This window comes from Dipodomys ordii, unplaced genomic scaffold (assembly GCF_000151885.1).
Source record: "Dipodomys ordii isolate 6190 unplaced genomic scaffold, Dord_2.0 Scaffold95, whole genome shotgun sequence".
Taxonomy (NCBI): domain Eukaryota; kingdom Metazoa; phylum Chordata; class Mammalia; order Rodentia; family Heteromyidae; genus Dipodomys; species Dipodomys ordii.
The window spans coordinates 4,376,152-4,399,772 of NW_012267311.1; the positions used below are offsets into that span (position 1 = coordinate 4,376,152).

General features: G+C 46.8%; 2 protein-coding genes across 2 annotated transcripts; both read right to left on the reverse strand.

The window, feature by feature from the left end:
• Window positions 1–3,713: 3,713 nt before the first annotated feature.
• Window positions 3,714–4,670, reverse strand: LOC105993345 (olfactory receptor 2S2-like). Its single transcript, XM_013026580.1, has one exon. The coding sequence runs from the start codon at window positions 4,668–4,670 to the stop codon at window positions 3,714–3,716; it is 957 nt and encodes a 318-aa protein (XP_012882034.1).
• A 9,767-nt stretch (window positions 4,671–14,437) lies between these two features.
• LOC105993382 (olfactory receptor 13J1) lies at window positions 14,438–15,376 on the reverse strand. The gene has a single exon (XM_013026623.1). It carries the CDS (start codon window positions 15,374–15,376, stop codon window positions 14,438–14,440), a length of 939 nt encoding a protein of 312 aa, XP_012882077.1.
• Window positions 15,377–23,621: the final 8,245 nt, after the last annotated feature.

Genomic DNA, 23,621 nt, shown 5'->3' on the forward strand with positions numbered 1-23,621 from the left:
GAGATGGGGAAACTTTACTGTTGTGTTTTCTTTTCTTTCTCAAATCTTATCTGTGCCTTAAGTTTTTTCTATTTTCTTCAGGGTTGAAACCCAGGATTGCTTCCTGCATTCATGTCTCTTCCTTGGGATACTGAGTAGGGAATAACAGGGCCAACTGAGTGGCAAGAAGTGAGGATGGGGGCTGGGAAGGTGGCTCAGTGGTAGAGCATTTGCCTTGCATGCCTGAGGCCCTGGGTTCGATTCCTCAACACCACATAAAAAAGAAAAAAGCCGGAAGTGGCGCTGTGGCTCAAGTGGTAGAGCTTGAAGAGCTGAGGGACAGTGCCCAGGCCCAGAGTTCAGGCCCCACGACCAGACCTTTCCCCCCCCCCCAAAAAAAAAAGAAGTGAGGATGGGTGAAGTGAGGGTGGGTGGGCTAAGGGTTAATTCCCCTGTACGAACTGTTATTCCTGCCGGGCGCTGGTGGCTCACGCCTGTAATCCTAGCTACTCAGGAGGCTGAGATCTGAGGATCGCGGTTCAAAGCCAGCCCGGGCAGGAGAGACCGTGAGACTCCTATCTCCAATAAACCACCAGAAAACCGGAAGTGGTGCTGTAGCTCAAGTGGTAGAGCCCTCGCCTTGAGCTGAAGAGCTGAAGGACAGCACCCAGGTCCAGAGTTCAAGCCCCACGACCGACAAAAAAAAAATGTTATTCCTGGGCTGGGAAGGTGGCTCAGTGGTAGAGCACTTGCCTTGCATGCATGAGGCCCTGGGTTCGATTCCTCAGCACCACATAAGCAAAAAGAAATAAAGCCGGAAGTGGCGCTGTGGCTCAAGTGGTAGAGCGCTAGCCTTGAGCTGAAGAGGTGAGGGACACAGCCCAGGCCCAGAGTTCAGGCCCCATGACCGGACCCTCCCCCCCCAAAAAAAAGAGAAAGAAATGTTATTCCTTCACAGAGCTAGAACAGATTACTAAGACTCTTGAACCATATAGCTGGGGTTCAGTCTAAATCAGTAGAGAGAGCCAAAGAGGCAAAGAGCTGGGTTTTCACCTCCCAGCTAGGAAGGGTTGGCAGGGGCTTCTGGAAAAGGGACCTTGAATAAAGATGAAACAAATTGCTGTAATGATAAGATTTGGGAAAGTGTTCTCTATGGTCACATGTGCCCATCTTTCATCCCTTTCCTGAGATTCCCATCATCCCTCAGGTCCCTCATTCAATAAAATACTTAAAACACATACCAGAGAGCTAGGTTGGTATGTGATATGTATTCAGTATGTGCTGACAAAGGTCACGGAGTTATTGGACATGAGAGCTAGAGTAAGGGGAAGATGCAGAGGCACAAAAGACTGGTATTTACCCAGGCAATTGTGAACAAAAGCACTGGGCCTGGGCCTCTGGTGAGTGGGTGTGGTGTAGGTCAGGTAGTCAATGATGTGGCATCTGGTTCTTACCTGATGGGAAGTGAAGAGCTACTGGACAATTTAAGCAGAATAAAATGAACAGGTTTGGTTTTTTTGATAGTTGGTACAGGGTACGAGTTTTGAGAGGAATTGGAAGAATGAGCATGGAGTGACAAAGCTGTCATACTATTTGAGATAATGAAGATAATTTGAAATAATGAAGGCTTCCTGACATAGCCCCATTGGAGAAGAGGAGACTCCTGAGTGACTAATTGGATGTGTGGAGTGAAGTATGGAGAGAAAGTCTAGGATGTCCACCATGTTTCTGACTTGGGGTGATGGTACCATTCCTTGAGTGCCTGATACCACTAGGAGTTCCATTTGGGATATTTTAAGGTGCATGTGGCGTTCCTGGGGGAAAGGGACTAACAATGAGTCAGGGCTGGGCATAATGGCTGAAGTAGCCCTTGAGCCCCTGTGTATCTCCTCACTTGTCTCACTGTGAAGATCCCCAAATCCAAGCTATCCCTGCCTGCCCTGGATACAGGGCTGTGGCTGCTGCAGGTCCTGCTGCCGCCTTGCATGTCCCTTCTGTATGCACAGCCTCCCCGAGATCTCTGTCCACCCACAAATGCCTGAAGCAGGGCTCAACTCTCAGATGATGACACTATGAAAGCTTCCAAGGCACAGTTTGGTTTTGCAGTCCAGCTATCAGGAAGTCTCTGTGGGAGCTGAAAAGGTGAGTCAGAGTCGGAGACCCTGAAGGAACATTCCTGTGAAATGTCATGGATGCCTCTGGATAGGTACCAAGTAAAAGGTCATGCAAAGTGCCATAGGATGTAAAGAGGTTGATGCAAAAATGCATCAGGGAGGAATGCATGGAAGAGCTGATAATCTTCAGTGTTATCTGAGAACAGCATCATCAGACATGGGTGCAGACAGTACAGATGGTGCACTGTGCGGCCAGCCCAAATGAACAGCTTAGCGGCGAGCCAGATTGAAAAAGCAGGCATACTCAGACTCTGGAGGACCTAGCCAAGAATTTGGACTAATTGCTGTGCTAATATGCCAGGAAAGGTCCTTGATCAGAAGACTGGTGAATCAGTTGGGATTTGACCAAAAAGGGAGAAACACTCTGAGGGATCTAGGGAATTTACTATAGAGATAAGACTTACACAGTCAGGAGCAGTTAGGGAAGTCTATATAGAGCTGGTACTTCTGCATTTGGCTTTGGTTCTGAAGGTGGTACAGGCCTGCAGGGCTGGCAGCAGGAAGGAAAGGTGGGTGAGTGAGGGAAAATAAGAGCTCAGGACAATAGACTGGAACCTGTGTACAGCTCCTGCTGTCTTCAAGCTCAGTGACCCAGATGTCCTGCAAGAAAAGTTGACACCTTTTGGCCTGGAGCTGAATGTGGCCCAAACTGAGAACTGAGCCTGATCAGGTAGAAGCAGGATGGACTGCACTGATAAGCACCCAGTACATTAAAGATAGGAAGGCTTTTGCTGTTCTTTTCCTTCCAGCCTCATGTGCCTGTCTAAAAAGAGGCCTGTGCAGGAAGGAAATTTGGGAAAGCACACTTCCAGACTAGTTTGGTTGACATAGTACAAAGCTACCACAAGGGAACTAACCAGAGCTTTCTGGGGATGCTGAACCAGCCCTGTGCAGCTCATGGGGAACGGACAGCCAGAGCACAGGCTCTTGGGTTAACTGTGAGTGATATGAAGTCATTAGGTATTAAGAAATCCCTCAGTCCTTTTTCCTTCCAGGCACATAGAGCTGGGTGTATACTCCCTCTTCATGTTAGAAATGGCCTCGTGCCTTGTGTTGGCAGTGAAATGTATGTGGAAGTAGCAGATGCCACTTTTTTTGGTCTGTTTTGGGGCTGGTACTCAGGGCCTGGGTGCTGTCCCTGAGCCCTTTGCCCAAGGCTAGTGCTTTACCACTTTGAACCACAGATCCATTTTTGGTTTTCTGGTGGTTAAATGGCAATAAAAGTTTCACAGACTTTTTTTTTGCCTGGGCTGGCTTTGAACAACGATCCTCAGATCTCAGCCTCCTGAGTAGCTAGGATTATAGGTGTGATCCACCAATACCCCAGGCATCACTTTGGAGTAGAAGCTATGAGTCCACACAGGCTCTGTTAACTTCTGTTTCCTTTTGGCATAGTGACCAGCAGTGGATGGTGCCTGCTCTGTCATTGTAAGTCCCAGAGGGGAGAAGACAGTGATGCAGAGCAGACCCCAGGCCACGCATGGATCTGAAGCATGAGCGAGAAACCAACCTTAATGGTTTTAAGCTATTGAAAATTTGAGATCATTTCCATCACATAACCTAGCCATTACTGACTGATAGAGCTGGATTGCAACAGTAAAAGTGGGGCATTCTCCTGGTAAAATCTCTTCTCAGCAGAACTGCAAAAGCAGCTTTCACCTCTGAATTCCTCAGACCGTAGATGATGGGGTTCAGTGAGGGTGTCACAACCTCATAGAACAATGTAATGAGCTTATCCACATCCGGGTCTTTGGCCTTGGGTTTGAGGTTCATGAAGGAGATGGTCCTATAGAAAACTACCACCACTGTGAGGTGAGCAGAGCAGGTAGAGAAGGCTTTGTGGCGGCCTGCAGCAGAGGGTACGCTGAGGATGGCAGCCAGGATGAAAATGTAGGAGTGGCAGATGAGCAGGAGTGGAGTCAGTGTCAGGACAGCTGTGGCCACCATTATTGTCAGGGCATTGAGGGAGATGTCCCCACGGGCCGGTTTCAGCACTGCCAAGATCGCACAGAAGTGGTTGATGACATTATGGCCACAGAAGGGGAGGCGCCACACAAGGATGGACTGCAGCAGAGAGTTGGCAAAACCTGTCCCCCAGCTCAGTGCTGCCATCCACATCCACATCCGCCCACTCATGAGCTGGAGGTACCTGAGTGGCTGGCAGATAGCCACAAAACGGTCATATGCCATGGCAGCCAGGAGAAGACACTCTGTAGCACCCGGTGCCAAGGTCAAGTACATCTGCAGGGCAAGGCTGGGGAAGGAGATGGTCTTTTGGGCTGCCAAGAAGTTGATTAGCATGAGAGGCATGAAGGAGGAGGTGCCACTGATGTCTATGAGGGAGAGGTTGCTGAGAAAGAAGTACATGGGGTTGTGCAGGCGGGAATCCAGCCCAATCAGCCCCGCCAAAAGGGAGTTTCCCAGCAGAGTAAGGCAGTAGATGGTCAGACAAAGCACAAATAGGGCCATTTCTAGCAGGACGTATTCCGCCACAGCAGTATCGTTTTTCCCGTTCATGTCACTGTCTCTCCTTTTTCATCTGGAATATACAGCTTTTTGAAAACTCTCTTTATCTGGTGGGAGAGCCAAGCAAGCTGAATGTGTGAGCTGTCTCAGCTCAAGCTCCCTCTCTGGAATTTAGTTTCACCATCTGTTTGACAAGAGAGGTGGACTTCAGCTCTGCTATTCTACTAATAGAACTTAAGGGAGCATGTGGCACATTCTGGTCCCCTAGGTTCCTTGCTGTGTTCCCCAAGGGACACTCACAGGATTCACTCACAGGATTCACATTTTTTGTTTGTTTTGGAGACAGGGTCTTGCAGTATAACCCAGATTATCTTTGAACTCAAGATCTTCCTAGCTCCATTTCCCAATTGCTGGGTGCATAGGTGAGCACTACCATACCTGGCTTTTTAAATGTCCTTGGCTGTTCAAAGGAAGCATCTTCTCTTGGCTATTACTTCATTTGGCTGAATTGTGGCCAAATCTGAATTTCAGATCCATTCATAGCACTTACTCTGTACTAGGTATCTCAAGTGCTAGGGCTATAACCCTAGCAATAAAAATAAGTAGAAAATAAAGATGTCATACCTGTCATGATTGCTGGCTCCCACCCTTGACTGAGGTGAGATGAGTTCTGGTAGGCAAATGTGTAATGGGTGATTTTGCCTAGTATTCCTCTGAGCCATGAAGAAGGAAAGTTTTGGCACCCCAGGATGTGTGTCTGATTTCTGGCCTTCTCTTCTAACGAAATCACAGCCTATTCACTGGTGTGTGTGTGTGTGTGTGTGTGTGTGTGTGTGTGTCTGTGTGTCTGTATCTATGTATCTATGTTTATACCAGTAGTGGGGCTTGAACTCGGATTGGGTGCTGCCCCTGAGCTCTTTTGCTCAAAGCTGATGGTCTACCACCTCTGGCTTTTAGCTGGTTAATTAGAGATAAGAGTCTCCTGCCTGGGCTGGCTTCACACTGTACCTCCTGAGTAGGTAGGATGACAGGCATGAACCACTGATACCAGCTTCCATTCACTGTTTGTTTGTTTTTTAAAGGACTTGTAAAAGCTCCTGATAGAGCTCCTGGTGACAGGATTTGATCCCTGCTTTGAAAGCCAGTGACTCACTTCTTGGCTTTCATATTGCTTCTTAACATAAATGAGGTTGGTGGGGATGCCTTGTGATGAGTGAAACCAGGCACTAGCCTGGCAACGTGGTTAGTCATTGACTAGCATTGAAAAGGAGAAGCTGTACCCCCCACTCCCCGTGCCCTGGGCGGCCTCCATGCTCTGCTGAGCTGGTCTCCCTGTCTCCTTAGGAAAGGCCAGGGTCAAGTGTTCCAGCACAATGGACTTGTTAGGTCAGGAAAGCTTATGGCCCAGGTGTCAGAACTTTTATTATTTGGAAGGCACAATGTACCCCTCCCTGCACCTCAATCCTAGATTGCCAAAGTCCCAGGAGAGCAAGCAACTTTGCCTTCACCTGGACTGGATTTTTTTTGCCCCCTTCTCATTCCTCCTGCTTCATTATAGTCACCATGCATAGTGACCAACCCAGATATAGCCCACCATGCAGACTATACAAATCCTGTCTCCCCCCAGTTCTCCTTTGCATATCTCCCTCTCTCTGTTCTAAAGGAACATTTCTGCTCATTCATCAGGTCAAGCTCTGTCTTTTTTTTTAACTCCTGCTCCTTATAATTGCCTATCCCTTCCCTTGCAAGTTACCTGATTCTTTCTTGTGCTGCCATAGCTCTCCACTATCTTTCTAAGATTATTTTGTGGTATGAGACAAATCTGCCTTATCTGTTATGCTTTGAGGCCAGGACTCTGTCTTCTTCCCTCCAGCACCACATGCAGTGAGTGCTATCAAAGGCTCAGCAAATATGAACATAATTCAAAACCCCAAGTTAGTACCAGTCATGGTAGTGCATACCTGTAATCCCAGCTCTTCAGAAGATGGAGGCAGGAGCATTCATGTTGATGGCCCGCATAAGCGAAGTTCGCATTTTATCTCCAAAACAAAAGGGTTAATGGCATGGTGTTCTACTTGGGGCATAGCTTAAGTGGTAGAGTGTTTACCTAGAATGAGGCTCTGGGTTCAATTCTCAGTATGGAAAACAACAACAACAAAAACACAAGTTTGAATCTTAGCTTCAGCATGAACTGTATGATACTGGCTGAATGACTTGGCTTCTCCAAAACGAAGTCTCCTTGGAAATGGGGGAATGGTTTGGTACAGAGGAGGCAAATACTTGGAGGTGTAAGCCATGCCAGGTGGTGGTGATGTGGAGGCTCAGGATAGAGGGCTGCATCTCTGGTCCCTCTGCTTATTCTCCTGGGTCTGTATTTGTCACCTCCTGGACATGGGCTCCTGTGTCTTCTATGAACCCTCTTGCACCCACAGCCTACAAAGGTTTTTCTTCTTTTTCCTTTTCCTTTCCTTCTTCCCCACCCCCGCTTTTTCTTCCAGTGATAAGGGTCAAATCCAGAGTTTCACACAAGTTAGTGTTCTACTGAGCCACACCTCCAGCCCAGATTTTCCTGTCCCTACCCTGAAGTAAGATAATGTGAAGGGATAGTTTCTGGATCTGGGTCAGTAACTCACCATAAGTCTTATTTCATGTGAACTTTCCACAAAAAGAAGCACAATGGCTCATTTGTTTAGCCATTGAGCAGCACTGTGCCGAGCCTGTGGCCAGGTGCTGGGATACAGACGTAACAGACATGGCTTTGTCCTTCATGGAGTTTACTCTCACTCACTCACTCACTCATTCTCTCCCTCTCAGTGACCTCACACATATCTCTCCTCCCTCTGGTCTCTTGGTCTCCAAGAATCTGAGACTGGGACATAAAGACAACGTCAATCTGAAATCAAAGGGTTGAGGATGGATTGTAACTCAGTGGTAGATGTTCACCTGGCATTGGTAAGGCCCTGTGTGTGATCCAGAGCACCTCAAAACAAATTAACAATTTCTGAAATCTGAAAAGAAGAGCTATAAGGGCTTGGTCCTTCCTGGGTGTGTGGTGGAAGACCCCCCCTCCCACCCCCTCTTCATTTCTCTTCTTTACCCTTGCCTCTCATAAAAGACCAAAAGGGCATTGCAGGGGCCCTGGAGGCTTTCGTGAAGAAGCTCTGGCCTGCACTCCTGGCCTCACTCTCTCTGTATCCCTCACGCACACCTGCTCAGCCCTTCCACACCTCTCCCATTGTTGGGCAAAGCCCACTGCTGCAGTCTCATCCTTCTTTCCAGGAGGTTTCCTCCGGTGGAACTGGCTTTGCCTGAGCACTGAGGCTCAGCTCGCATAAGTCTGCAGCCTTCTAGATGCCTCTGCAGAGCTGACCAGCCTGCCAACAGGATAGGCACCAGGCTGTGAGTCCAGTAGTGGGCTATAAAAGGAGGACGTAACCCCATTTACCACTGTCACCCTCCCGTGTCCCGCACTCAGGAGTGTCAGTGACGGTCATTCCAATTGCACCAACTATTCATGACATTTGGTGCTGGTTGCTGTTCTGCCTCAGATCCTGATCCCAAAGTCTTATCTGGAGAGCAGCCTGCTTTTCTTCTCCATTGCTCCAGTAGAACAATGTAGCCATTGTGATTTCTAGGAGAACTTTGGGGGCATTGCCCTACCTGTGGAAACAATCACTTTTTGGAGAAGTACATCAGGAGCGTGGTAGTCTTCCTCACAGTTAAAAGGTCTGCGCCCAAGATGGATTATCAGGGGAGTCAGGGCTAGGTTAAGCTTCAGTAACATACAATCTCATAATTTTAGTGCCTTAATGACAAAGGCTTCTTTCTCATGTACATGTCCATTGTGGGTTCCCAGGGGCTCTCCTCTGAGACCCTGGCTAATAAGGGGTATCACCATTTGGGACATCGCCCATTGTTAAATGCTGGGACCTAGAAGTGACTTCACTTCCACCCACAACCCATTGTAGTGGCCCCATGTAGTCCTAACACATAGAAAGAAACATGGCCAAGCAGCCTCTCTGCATTTGAGTATCTTGGTGTTTCACAACACATTAAAAAAAAACCTATTCTAGTGGAGCTCATGCCTATAATCCTACTACTCAGGAGGTTGAGATCTGAGGATCACAAAGCCAGCCTGGGCAGGAAAATCCTTGAGACTCTTACTTCCAGTTAACCACCAGAAAACCAGAAATAGCGCTCTGGCTTAAAGTGGTAGAGCTCTAGCTTTGAGCAAAAGAGCTTAGGGACAGCACCCAGGCCCTATGTTTTCAAGCCCCATAACTAACCCCTCCCACAAAAAAAAATCTATTTTAGCATTTCTTCCACATTATACATACTGTCTTGTTTCAGAAAACCAGATTCAGAGGACAGGACATTGAATGTATCTGAGGGTAATGTTTCTAGTTTCATGCTACAGTTTTTACACCTCCTAAGAAGCAGGATGATGTATGAAATGAGCCCTGGCCTGGGAGGGAGAGTCCTGACTCTTGGCTTTTGTTCCTATTCAGCTATGTGGCCTTGATCAGGTATTCAAGTAAGTGATTTTTAGTACTCTTTACCCTCCAAATCACTCCCCTACATCTTTCTAGAAACTTCTAACTCTGAAGTCTGACGGGCCAGGTAAATATCACATTAAGGTAAATATCAGATCAATCTCATTGGCTGATAAATCTAATTTTGACTCTTTAATACTTCTTTTAAGCTTCACACATTATTTTAAAAGAGAGGAAGGGGCGTAAGAAGCAGAAAGTTTCAGAAACAGCTTCCATGAAATGCCTGATTTTGTTTTTTTTTTGTTGGTCGTGGGGCTTGAACTCTGGGCTTGGGCGCTGTCCCTCAGCTCTTCAGCTCAAGGCAAGCGCTCTACCACTTGAGCTACAGCGCCATTTCCAGTTTTCTGGTGGTTTATTGGAGATAGGAGTCTCACGGTCTCTCCTGCCCGGGCTGGCTTTGAACCGCGATCCTCAGATCTCAGCCTCCTGAGTAGCTAGGATTACAGGCGTGAGCCACCAGCGCCCGGCTGAAATGCCTGATTTTGGAGTCCCCGTGTCACCACTCCCTCTAGATTCAGATCAGCCAGGATCCATACCAGCCCTGCCACTTGCTAACAGTTTTCTCTGCCTCCGTTTTCTTACCTATAACAAGAGTCAGAGTGTTTTCCTGAGAGAAAGGGTTGTTTAGACAATCCAAAGAGGTGAGGCAAAGCTCTTAGCACAGAGCCTGGCACATGGTGGCTATTTCACTGAGTGGCAGATGATATCCTACATCCCTTTTCCCCAAGGAAAAAAATGACTTTTAAACATTTAAAAAAGCTTTCATAGACTAACATGTCAGATGAGTGTGCTGTATCTCCTACAGCTCAGTTGGCATAAGTGTTCTGCAGGGGGGCTGTAGCCAGCTGAGCTGGCCTGAGGCTTAGGGGAGCTATAGTGGAGGCATTGTGCTCATTAGGAGCAGGCTCACTGTGCTAGGGTGGGCCAGGCCAGGGGGCCCCAAGGATGGAGCCTCCTGGTCCCCTGCCACATAGCCTACTTGCTCCCGGCTTTCAGGGACCTTGAAGTCCCTGCCCAATTTAGAGTTTAAACTTTACAACTATACAAAGTTGCAGCTTTGGAAGCTTAGAGACATGGGCTTTCGGGACTCTCGGTTTCTTGTCTTATCCCAGGAGGCAGCTATTGGGGTGAAGTGGGCAGAGAGAAGAGGCTGGAAAGAGAATAAGAAGACTGGTCTGTTAGTCCCCAGATGCCTCAGGCTCAGTGGGGCTGGGGGCTCTCCCCCGGGTGTCTGGACTATGGGATAGGTTATCTCCTTTCAGAAGTGCAGGGAGGACCTGGATCTCAGAAAGCTAGTTGCTTGGTAGGGTATGAGACCCCCAAGTACATGTGAGGGACCTGTAAAATCAGGGATCTCCTCAGGCACCTGAGTTTTTCCTACTATGATGTTTCTTCTGGAGTTTTATCCAGGAACAGTGGTCAAAGAGCCCCAAACTAAAAGATTGCTAGCTTTTCTCTCTCTCTCTCTCTCTCTCTCTTTCTTTCTTTCTCTCCTTCTTTTCTTTCTGGGTCCGGTCATGGACCTGAACTCTGGGCCTGGGCGCTGTCCCTCAGCAATTCAGCTCAAAGCTAGCACTCTACCACTTGAGCCACAGCGCCACTTCCGGCTTTTTTCTTTTTGCTTATGTGGTGCTGAGGAATCAAACCCAGGGCCTCAGGCATGCAAGGCAAGCGCTCTACCACTGAGCCACCTTCCCAGACCTAGCTTTTCTTTTTCTATCTGGCTTGCAACAGTGAGAGCTCTTTGGTGCTCTGTGGTTTCCTGGGACAAGCCTGCAACAAGTCAGTATCGCTATCCTGTCCCTACCAGCTACACTCATTTTTCCCGTCCCAGTGTCTGTTGGTGGCATTTCTGTCCATTCACAAGATCCTGAAGGTTGAACATTAGTTCTCAGTCTTCCCTCTCCCCAATCCGTTCCTACAGTCCCAAATACTATACACAATAATATATATTATCCCTCTTATTATACTAGATGTCAACATCTCCCAGTATTTCTCAGCTCTACCTTCTCTACCTTACTAAGTCCCTGACTATGGTACCAGCTTCCTCATCTCCACCACAGGCTGGATCCCTTCTGGTTTCCATTTCTTTCTTTTCTTTTTTTTGGGGGGGAGGGGTTCGGTTGTGGGGCCTGAACTCTGGGCCTGGGTGCTGTCCCTCAGCTCTTCAGCTCAAGGTGAGCACTTTACCACTTGAGCCATAGCACCACTTCTGGCTTTTTCTGCTTATGTGGTGCTGAGGAATTGAACCCATGCATGTAAGGCAAGCACTCTACCACTGAACCATCTTCCCAGCCTCTTGTTTCCATTTCTTAAGATGAATTAATATCACTTTTTTTTTTGCATACTGGAGATTGAATTCAGAGCCTCACACATCTTAGGCAAGTCTCTGCCACTTGAGCCACAGCCCAGGCTAGCTTAGTTTTTAAGGTTCAGACTCATATTCATATTAGAAATATTGGATGATATTGAAAAGAATAATAAAACATTTTAATCCAAGCACACTGTAAACAACAGTTGTTAATAAAGTTTCTCATAGTTTTCCAGAATTTCCCTCCCATTTGTACATATATCCATAAGAAAAATGCTTTTTAAATTAGGAAGGTTCTGAAAACAATAGTTTGTGTTCTGCTTTTTTAAAAAAATTACATTATGGGCTGGGAAGGTGGCTCAGTGGTAGAATGCTTGCCTTGCATGCATGAGGCCCTGGGTTTGATTCCTCAGCACCACATAAGCAGAAAAAGCTGGAAGTGGCGCTGTGGCTCAAATGGTAGAGCGCTAGCCTTGAGCTGAAGAGCTGAGGGACAGTGCCCAGGCCCCATGACCAGCCAAAAAAAAAATTACATTATGAACATTTCCCATCAAATATTCTTCAGAAAATAAGATTTCTAGTACTTGTATAACATCCTATCATTGGATTCTACCAGACTTATTTATGTATACTTCTGTAATTGAACTTAAGACTCATGTGTTTTTGTTACTATAAATCAAGTCATGGTTAATATCCGTATATGTAAATCTTTGGCTGTGCTTCTCATGATTTTCTTAGACTATATCTTAGAAGCAGCAGTGTGGGATGAAAGGTTAAGTTTTCAAGGCTCTCCATTCCTATTTCCAGTTCTCTGCACAGGAAGTCATATTCATTTATTCCCATCTCTATCAGCCATATATGATATTATTTATTCTCCTAATGATAGACATAATAGTGAACAAATCTTCAAGTATCTAGAGGAAGAATGGTATCCAATCAATGACCCCTCTAAAAATAAGCCATGCCCTACTCCCTAGTGCCCCAGGATAAAGTCCACATTTTTGCCTGGAAACCCAAATGGGATTATTCAGCTTCAGCCAGCCTTCGCTCATGCCTGGCCTGAGTGGTGGTGGTGCTTTGGGGCCTTGTGCAGACAGACAAGGAACCAGGCAGAAGTCTTGTAAGATGAACCAAAGGCTCCTGTGCTTGCTTCACCAGCAGCCAGTGGGCAGGAGGGCTGGGCTGCTCTTAGAAGCCACGCCCAGCTCTATCCCATTACACAGATGACACCACTGAGACCAGAGCAGGGCAGGGAGTGGAAGTGCTCTGTGACTGGGTGGGTCCATGTTCACTGTGTGATCCTGAGTTCTCAGGGGAAATCCGGGAAGCGGCTGGGCACCGGGCAGGAGTGGTTGCAGTAGGATCCTAGAGCTGGGGTGAGGAGGGGCAGAACAAGCTCTTCTAAAGCCCGGATTCCAGACAGGAGCTACTGGAAGCTGCAGTTCTGTATCTACTGGGTTGGGGGATGGAGGAAAGAAAGTGCTCCAGACTCTGGGTGTTCTGGATGGTTTGTGTCTTAGGGCCAGATGAGTCTGGAGATCTTGGATTTTTAGTCCTTCTTGATGCCTTTATAGTCACCTCTCGGAGACAGGTTTTGCCTGTCACCTGCAGATCCCATCTACACATATTTGAGCAGGACTCTAGGTTCCATCATATGCACCCTATACCTATGCATCTATTTGGTTAACTTGTGCAATGCCTGGGCTAGGCTAGGGACATTTACACACAGTGGGACTGGATTAGAGTGTTTCTTGTTTTTCTTTTTTCTTTCTTTTCTTGGCATGGGGCCTGAACTCTGGACCTGGGCGCTGTCCCTCAGCTCTTCAGTTCAAGGCTAGCTCTCTACCACTTGAGCCACAGCACCACTTCCAGTTTTCTGGTGGTTAATTGGAGATAAGAGTCTCACAGACGGGGCTAGGAAGGTGGCTCAGTGGTAGAGCGCTTGCCTTGCATGCATGAGGCCCTGGGTTTGATTCCTCAGCACCACATAAGCAAAAAGGAAAAAAACTGGAAGTGGCGCTGTGGCTCAAGTGGTAGAGTGCTAGCCTTGAGCTGAAGAGCTGAGGGACAGCACCCAGGCCCAGAGTTCAGGCCCTATGACAAGACCCCCCCCCCAAAAAAAAGTCTCACAGACTTTCCTATCTGGGCTGGCTTTGAACCACAGATCTCAGCCTCTTGAGTAGCTAGGGTTACAGGCGTGAGCCACCGGTGCCCGGCAACTGTCTCTTATTCTAAGAGTAAAACCAGAAATACAGAACACACGGGTCACAGAGATGAGGAAAGCTCTGTGTGTGTGTGTGTGTGTGTGTGTGTGTGTGTGTGTGTGTGTGTGTGTGTGTGTGTGTGTGTGTGTGTGAAGAGAGAGAGAGAGAGAGAGAGAGAGAGAGACTTCCTGCTGAAGGTGGTATGAGGCTGTGCCTGAAAGGCTAGCTAGGCACTGTGTGCTGGGAGAAGCTGCTGACTTGTGGGTAAAATCCAAGGAGAGCTCAGAGCCAGGCAGTGCCAGGAAGGGCGAGGCTCCCATTTGGTGCGTGGCTATGAGATGGGGGTACAGAAGATGGGGGGCAGACAGAGCCAACTGTGAGGCCTTGAAAGCTCTGCTGAGGAACAGTTACTTTGTCCTAAGGGCAGTAGGGAGCCATTTACAATTTCAGTCAGAAGAGTGATGCAATCACATGTGCTTTTCCAAACCAGCCATCTGGATGCCTCATGGGGGAAGAGGCTGGGAAGAGGAGCAAGACTTAAGTCCTGAGACCAGGCTGGAAGCTGCTGTGAAGGCCCGGGGAAGGATGAGGGGTGTGGGCCTGTACCAAGGCAGAGCAGAAGCAGAGCATAATTTGTGAGCAGATTACTAGGATTTGGCGCTGCCTTTCAGGAATGAAGGTATTATCTAGCCCCTGCCCTGCTCTACATTGGCATCTGATGGCCTTACCTATTGCCAAGACCTGGCCCCCTTACCTACAGGCTTGTCTGCTGTCCCATACCCTCCTGGCCGCGTCCTTTACCTCCTTGTTCCTCAGACTATAGATGATGGGGTTCAACATGGGTGTCACTATGGCATAGAGGACTGTGAAGACCTCGTCAGAGATGTGGGCCTCCTTGCTCTTGGGTTTCATATACATGAAGATGACAGTGCCATAGAAAAGCAACACCACCGCCAGATGTGCTGAGCAGGTGGAGAAGGCTTTGCGGCGCCCGGCAGCAGAGGGAACCCTCAAGATACTGGCCAGGATCAGCGCATAGGAGAAGCAGATGAGGGCCAGGGGCACAGGCAGCAGCAGGATGGAGCCTACCAACAGGAAGACCTCACTGATGGATGTGTCACCACAGGCCAGCTTCAACACGGCCAGGATCTCACAGGTGAAGTGTCTGACAATGTGGTGACTGCAGAAGGGCAATCTCATGGCAATGATGGTCTCCGTCACAGACTTGAGGAGGCAGAGCGCCCAGGCAGTTCCTGCTAGCAATAAGCAGAGCCGGTGGTTCATGAGTACAGGATACCTGAGTGGCTGGCAAATGGCCAGGTAGCGGTCGTAGGCCATGATGGCAAGCAGCAGGCACTCTGTGGAGCCTGTGGCTAGGCTCAGACACATCTGGATGGCACAGGCAGTGAAGGAGATGGTCTTCCTGGATGACAGAAGGTGGGCCAGCATCAGGGGCACAAAGGAGGATGTGTAGCAGATGTCCAGGATGGAGAGATTGCCCAGGAAGAAGTACATGGGTGTGTGCAGGCGGGTGTCTAGCATGCTTACCACCACGATGGCTGTGTTCCCCAGCAGGGTCACTAGGTACATGCCTGAGCACAGAGGAAACAGTAGATGCTCCAGGAGTGGGTAGCCAGAAAATCCTTTCAGGAAGAACTCAGAGACTCCTGTCTTGTTAATGGGCTCCATGCTGCAGGCTCTGGAGGGGAATGCCTCTGGAATGGAAGGAGAGAGGACAAATCCTTTTTCTCTTCTTTGGCCATTGTTTATCCATGCAAAGAAGGAAGACTGATTTAGGTTAGCATTTTCCTGAGAGACTGTGAAGAGAGGTGTGAATAGACAATTTGAAAAATCACTTTGGAGGCAATACTGAACAAGTACAAAATAAAGGTCTTTACATGAATGAGGGCATTTACTATAGGACTTCTCAGAGCCTTTAGGAGGCTAATGTGACTTGTGATTCTCTAAAAGCAAAATAGATCAAACCTCCCCAGATCTGGGTCCCTCTTTCATTGAATACCCCCTAACTGACTGCAGACAAGTGGTCTATGAACCTAGTCTGGGAACCGATGGTCAGGACCAGAGGGCTTCTAACTTGAACACACACCAGTGATGACCTGTTGAAAATACAGATTGTTCCACCCCAAGTTTTCAACTCAGGTCTGGCTGCTGCTGCTGCTGCTGCTGGCAGCCCAGGTACCACACACTGAGGACTCTTGGGCTAGAAGTCTCTGGTCATCCTCGCTTGAGGCAACCTCTGGGCCATTGGCTTAGACTATTTCTTCTATCTAGACTGTCTTTACCCCTCAGCTGTGAAAGTCTCTTCCGGCTAGCTCTGGTGTCTGTGTACAAAGCATGCACTGTGCCTTGTGTCAGAGGGGTTGCTGAACTCTAAGCCTGTGAGTGGTAAGACCTCTGCCCCATAGGGCCTGCTTCATCAGATACTTAGTATGTGGGTTGAATCTCCAGAATCTACCTTCAGTGGAGGCTTTCTAGCTAGAAACTCTCAGACCTGGTGACCAAGCTGCAAGCCCAGAGCCAGGGCTGCTTTGGCTGCATGAATGCTGATGGCATTAGCATGGAACATGCTCTGGGAGGTCATTTGTTGGGTATTCCAAGGTGAAGGTGGGAAAACAGAGGTTCGATGGTAGGTCTCTGGGAGGGGAGTCTCAATCCTCTGCTCCCAGTGTTCTGACACCCACCCCAAGCTTCCATCAAGGCCCAAACCTAACTGTTCTAGAGACATCCTTCTGTCCTTTCCACAATCCTCTCACCATTGGAGGACCAGAAAGCAACCACTCTTCAAGGTTTCTGGGTACCTGTGGCAGTGCCATTGATCCTGTGGGACAGACACAGTGCCAGAGCTTGGACCTGCGCCGAGCACCACTTAGCTACTCACGCCAGCCCATTTCCTTCTTTTATTCCCTCCTCCTCCTTTCCTTGTATTCCAAAATGAAGAAGTGATTAAGGATCTCCTGTATGCCAGGCATTGTACTTGGGGAACAAGTGAGGATAGGGATGATCATTGGCCATTGAATACCAACCTTTTCCAGGCAGAAATCCTCTTCACGGTTTCATATCCAGCCCCATTCTGTTCCTGTCTGCACATCCCTAGTGCCAGGAAGCCCTCCTGTATGTATCCAAACTTCTCATCTCTACCTTTTGCTTACAGATGACTTAAAGGATCACAGAGGGCCTCTACCATCCCTCCCATGTTCAGTCTGGCTGGCCTCTGTGGATATTCCTTCCTCTCAGTGTGAATGCAGGGTTCAGAGCTAAGCCCCACCCCAGCCCTACACCTGAGACTCAAGGGCCATTTCTGCAGCAAGGAGACTTCTGACCTCTAACCTTATCCTGGGCCCTCGGATGAAGGTCTGGCCTCAAGTTGACTGTGTTTAGGGACACCACGGGGTTCAGGGGGAATGGAAGCTGCAAGCTCCCTCCATGACTCAGCAGGGAAACTTGGAGGGTGGGTTTCTGGGTGAGGGTATCCCTTCTAACAGTGCTAACAGAGTCAGACACTGGTAGGCAGTGTCACAATCCTTTCCTTGCAGTCCCAGTGAATGAAGCCACAGCCACTTGTTTGTGTGGCTCTGTATACTACTATTCAATCCCTGTAATGGCCAAGAAATGTGAAGATCCACAGCTATTGGCTCACCACACATGGACATCTACGTTGAATGTATAAACTCCTGGTCAACACACAAGCATACTCACATACATGCTTGTGAGTGTCTATACCACACATAGGTTCATGTGTGGGTGTTTGCACGAGTGTATGTGCATAGAGCCCCCTTACTCCCACCACCAGAACACAGCAGACCCTTGGGCCAGGGTGTTTCAAGGGCAAGACAGAATCACTTAATTTATGGGAGAAGATTATAGCCAGGCAAGGGACACAGGAATCACAGGTTTAATGGAATAGCCCTAGGCTGTAGATCGAAGTCTGTTGGGATGGATCTAGAAGAACAAAGGAGCCCCAGAGTAGGGGCAAGATAACCAAACCAGCTCAGTGCCCTGCCTGTTTGCTTCCCAATGCTGCTTCGAAAGGATGAATCTCACCTGCACCTTCTCTTTCTTGAGCTGGGGGGAGAGGATAAAGGAAGAAGCTAAAGGAAGAGAAGAGGGGGAGGAGGGGGAAGTGGGAGAGGAGGAGAGCTGCTGGGCCAGGGAACTGTGCCTGCAGAGCCCACAGTGTCCTTTCTGCCCTCCCCTCTTCTCCTGGCCAAATGCTACCTAAAACCCAGTTCAAATGCTGCCTGCCCCAGGGAGCTTCCTTTCTCCTCTCCAGGCCATCCTGAATCTTACTCCTTTGTACTCTGTGTCTTGCGCTCACCTCTTTACTCACCTCCTGCCTGTTGCTAATGCCTGCCAAGTCACAGGATGTCATCTCCTTGTGCTAGTCTCTCAGGTTCTGAAGCCCCAAATGAGGTCCCAGCTTGGCCCCAGCCAACTTCTTCTATCTTAACTGTAACTTCCAGGGACTATGGTAATTTGAATGGGCAGCTGCTAAACACGGGCTGTTTCTGGCCTAGATGACACCCTGGGAGAAGTGGGAGGTGTCTGACAGATCAGGGGGAAACCACTGTCTTGTTATATATAGGGAAACTGAGGCCCAGACAGAGGCAGGGACTTACCTAATGTAGCTCAGTAAATTTCATCCCCAGTTCTTACTGCATTCAGGCTCTTTTGATCCTTATCTCTGGCTTCCTGGATGATGCCTCAGAGGGTTTGAGGATGTGGACCTCCTCTGGGTGGAGCTAGGGGACACAGGCCCAAAGCAGCCCTGGGCCGCCTCCTCTATGCAAGGAATCCTGTGAAGTAGGACTGGGGCATCTGGTCTCCAGCCTTGCTTTCCAAACTAGGAAAAGATTCCTAGACTTCTGTGGATTCATGAAGTCTTTGAAACATGATCGAATTAAGTGTAGCTTGTAGACTTTGGCCGAATCATTCCAATGTATTGGATTGGGTAGAACTTGGAAATATAGTAGCACACTCAGGCTGAGGAGAGTCGGTAGCAATTTACGTGGGACAGCAGTGACTCCCGAGCCTCGGCAGTGTCTACATCATCCTAGCCAATGCCTCCAGTGTCAGGGGAAGCGGGCAGCAAAGGAGAGGGAACTTTTCAAAGTTCCCTGTGTACCCAGAGACTACCAAATCCCTAAGGCCATTTAGAACAAGAAGAGGAACCACACCCAGTTTAGAAACTTTGTGGGTGCTTCAGGGATGATGTCCCAAAGACCCAATTACACAGTCTATTTAGACATTTTAATTGGCATGGAAAAGTTGGAGAAAGAAGCTCAGGGCCAGGGAATCAACTTCTCAGGCTAGACTCCAAGCAAGCTGGCCCAGTAATGTTTGTGGAATGAATACATAAGTGGTAGACAGTCAGTTAAATGAATGCATAGGCCATTTTTCAATGATTATATTTAAAAATAAACAAATGAGTGGATAGATAGAGTTGCTTTCCAGGTGGGAAGTGAGTGGTCATAGGTCAGTTCTTGTAGGATCTTATGAAAGAAGATGACAAAATCCTAGAGTATCAGAGCAGGCCAATCTGGCCAATCTTTGTTGTGCTAACAGAAGATGGGTGTCTCTAAAGGGGGTCAAAGCCAGCTCTGCATCACTTGGTGAAACGTAGTCCTTGTTTGCTGACTCTGATTTGTCCACCTTTGGACCAAACCTCCCATGGTCAGTGCTGAGCTGGTTTTCCTTGGTCATTGACTGGCTTGCTTCCTGTTTCCCCTGGATCCCTCTTCCCATTGCTCAGAATATCCATCCTGCTGCTTCCTCCTTGAAGTTCCTGCTAGTCTTCAGAGTCCAAAGCTCTGTAGCCGTAGGGACATCATTAAAACAGTTCTTAGGACTGGAAGGCGTAGCTCATGCTAGAGTACTTGCCCAGCAGGCACAGGACCTGGGCTTATCTTCAGCACTGCCAAAAGAAATCACATTTTTGGATTAAGTATTGTTTTTAGAGTTTTATTTAACAATTTTTAAATCATAAGTAATTTTATTTTATTTTTTTTGTCGGCCGTGGGGCTTGAATTCTGGGTGTGGGCGCTGTCCCTCAGCTCTTCAGCTCAAGGCTAGTGCTCTACCACTTGAGCCACAGCACCACTTCCACCTTTTTCTGCTTATGTGGTGCTGAAGAATTGAACCCAGGGCCTCATGCATGCAAGGCAAACACTCTACCACTGAGCCATCTTCCCAGCCCCTTTATTAGCTTTTTTGTTGTTGTTGTTGGTCCTAGGGCTTGAACTCAGGGCCTGGGCTCTGTCCTTGAGCCTCTTTTTGCTCAAGGCTAGTGCTCTATCACTTGAACCACAGAGCCACTTCTGGCTTTTTCAGAGTAATTTATTGGAGATAGAAGTCTCATGGACTTTTTTGCTCAGGCTGACTTTGAACCATGATGCTCAGATCTCAGCCTTCTGAGCAGCTAGGATTACAAGTGTGAACCACCAGTACCTGGCCAACTTTCATTTTTTGTGTGTGTGTGTGCCAGCATTGGAGCTTGAACTCAGGGCCTGGACATTGTCCCTGAACTTTATCACTCAGGGTTAGCACTCTACCAATTGAACCATGGCTCCACTTCAGGCTTCTTGGTAGTTAATTGGAAATAAGAGTCTCATGGACTTTCTTGCCCAGGCTGGTTTTGAACCTAGATCCTTAGGTCTCAGCCTCCTAAGTAGCGAGGTTTACAGGCATGAGCTACAGGCCTCCAGAGAGCTGTATTATTTATTTATAAAAGCAATACATAGAGAACATTTTTGCGAGAAGTCCAAGTAATACTGACTCAGATAGGGCAAAAGTGACACCCCCTCCTCATTTCCCTACAACTGTCCCAGCCCACTCCTTCCTCCAAGGTGACTAGTGCTACAAGTTCGATTATATTTATCTATAGATACTCTTCTGGTCACACATACACACACTGTGTGTGTCTATTGTGAGAAAAGCTGTCATTTCTATCAAAGTAGGTTGTTTCCTTTCTGTCAATCTTGTGAGGATTGTTTTCCTGTTCTGGCTAGGTAGCTTGGCCTTTGTTGATTATATTTTAGTTACAAACTTTTACATGTTAGTTGTTCTTTTCCTGCAACATTTTAATTAAGACATCCAGCTCCTTGACATTTTAGTTACATCCTATTTACTTAATTAACAAGCCACATCCCTTCACAGGTTGTGAACCTGAGCTAAGCTAATCTGAGCAGAGGGATGGGGCCTGCTGGGTTAGGGATAAAAAGAAAACAGCTTCTCTGCTCTGGGCCTCTGCTTACTTGCTTGCCAGATTTTTGGCTGGTATCATACCCTTTGCCTTGCCAAGTTCCTTTCAACTTAGTGTTCTTATCCGATGTGACACCCCAACATCTTGAGGTATATCTAACACTATGCAGAAATAGATTTTTGTTACAATGTATATAGTGTGTTTCACATTTTTAGTATGCTTATTGGCTACAGCTTTATCAAAGGATAATTGATGTCCAACTGCACCTAGTTCAGTTAAAAGTTTGATGACTTTTAATGTGTTTGCAGTCATGGCACTACAGCCAAGGTAGTAAATTTGTCCATCATTCTCCCCCCCCCCCCCCACACACAATTTTTCTCATGCTCCTTGATAACCCTTTCCTCCTTCCCCAACCAGGAAACCACTGATCCACTTTCTACAACTATAGATCACCTGCATTTTTCCCTTAAGATTCAGCAAGGATTTATTGTAAGTATAACAAGTTAAAATAAAGAAAAAGGAGAACAGAGGAACATTTCTTGTTTCCTGTGCAGAAAACATCTAATACCCACTAAAATGAAATAAATAAATAATAAATAAAGCATATCATTCAATACATTTTAGTACACTGAGAGTTGTGTAACTATCACCACAATCAATGTTAGAATACTTTCATTACTTCTAAAATAAACTCCAGGCATCCCCCTTTGCCCCTCAAAGTTCTTTCAGTCCTAGGAAACCACTAATCTACTTTCTATCTCTCTTCAATTGCTTTATGTGGACATTTGTTTTTATAAATAGAATCTTAAGAGTATGTGTCCTTTGGCCATTTATTCACTGCTAAGTAATATTCCATTGTGTAGATCTACCACATTAAAAAAAAATCTATCAGATGTTAGACATTTGGATATTTTTCACTTTTTTTTTTAGAAAGGGTCTCATATAGCCCAGCTGCCCTTGAATTTCTCTCTCTCTCTCTTTTTTTTTTTTTGGGTCCGGTTGTGGGGCCTGAACACTGGGCCTGGGCACTGTCCCTCAGCTCTTCAGCTCAAGGCTAGTGCTCTACCACTTGAGCCACAGCGCCACTTCCGGCTTTTTTCTTTTTGCTTATGTGGTGCTGAGGAATCGAACCCAGGGCCTCAGGCATGCAAGGCAAGTGCTCTACCACTGAACCACCATCCCAGCCCCCTCTCTCTTTTTTTTTTTTGCTGTGAAAATTTCCTTTTGTTAATTGTCTTTCATAGTTTTCTAATTTTAGAAGTATTGATTTCTAGGAACCCTTTATTCTGCGTAGTGTTCTTTTGTCTATTATATGTGTAGCAACATTTTATGTCACTCATATTTTCTGCTTTTAATGATATTATTACATAAAAGTTCAATTGTTTCTTTCTTGTCTCTTGTTTCTTGTTTCCTGACCCAAAGGTTTTAAATATCTTCTTTTCTCATGATACCTTTAAAATCTTGTTTTTAAAATTTGACTCAACTGGAATTTATTATAAAGACTACCTTTGTCTCCATGGTTTCAGATGCCACTTTTGTGGCAGGTGTTCTAATGTATGCCTGTAATTGCAGAGCTGGGCTAAATACTGAGAACTTGTCTCAAAAACTTTATTTTCACAAACATTTATAAATCCCTTTTGGACTCTGTCTCTGCTATGTCCTAGAGAAATGTTACTGTCTCATGCTATCTCCCACACTGTTTTAATTACTATAATTACTTCAGTGATTTATATAGCTATCTTGTCATCCAAATCCTGTCTTATCAGCCTTTTGCAACAATGTCTTGGCTATTCTTGCTGTTGTCTTTTCCAGATAAATTTTGCAACCAGCTTGTCATACTTCACAAAACTTCTGGGATTTTATTTTATTTATTTATTTTTTGCCTTTAATCAACTGGCTAATTGGGGACAGATTTGGTGTCTTTATAAAATCAAATTTTCTCATTCAAGAACATTGTCTTTCATTAACCTAATTTTTTTTACTGCCTCCTGATGTCTCATTTCCTTCTAATATGTTAACAAAATGATTTACATCAACATCTATATTTTTCCTAATGTTGAAATCTCTTTGTATTTCTGGGATAAACGGCTTCCTCCTTTTGTTTTATTGGTGCCAGCAGTGCAGCAGGATTGATTGTACGTGAGCTGACCAGCTCCCCGGCTCCCCCTGGTGGCCACTGATCCACTCTCCATGACCTTTGGAGATCGAACGGCTTGGGAAGTCCTCCACTCCAGGCCTCTGACTTTGACAGATCACTACAACAGCAGGAACATAGATCTAGAACTCTAGTAGACATAAAAATTGTTTATGCTGAGTGCCTGTGGCTTATGCCTGTAATTCTAGCTACTCAGGAGGCTGAGATCTGAGGATCACGGTTCAAAGCCAGCCTGGGCAGGAAAGTCCATGAGACTCTTACCTCCAATAAACCACCAGAAAACCAGAAGTGGTAGAGCACTAGCCTTGAGCTGAAGAGGTGAGGGACAGCACCCAGTCCCAGAGTTCAAGCCCCATGACTGACAAAAAAAAATTACAATGTTATGTCATATATTGCATCTTTGTCCTTTGATAATTTCTCTTCTGACCTGTGTAAAAAAAAAAAAAAACAACCCACAACCCCCCTGCCAAAAAACAGATATTTTCAGGATTAGGTATTCTATGCCCTAATGGATCCTCAGATCCTTTCCCTTAAACTTTGTAATGATGCTTATGTTATTT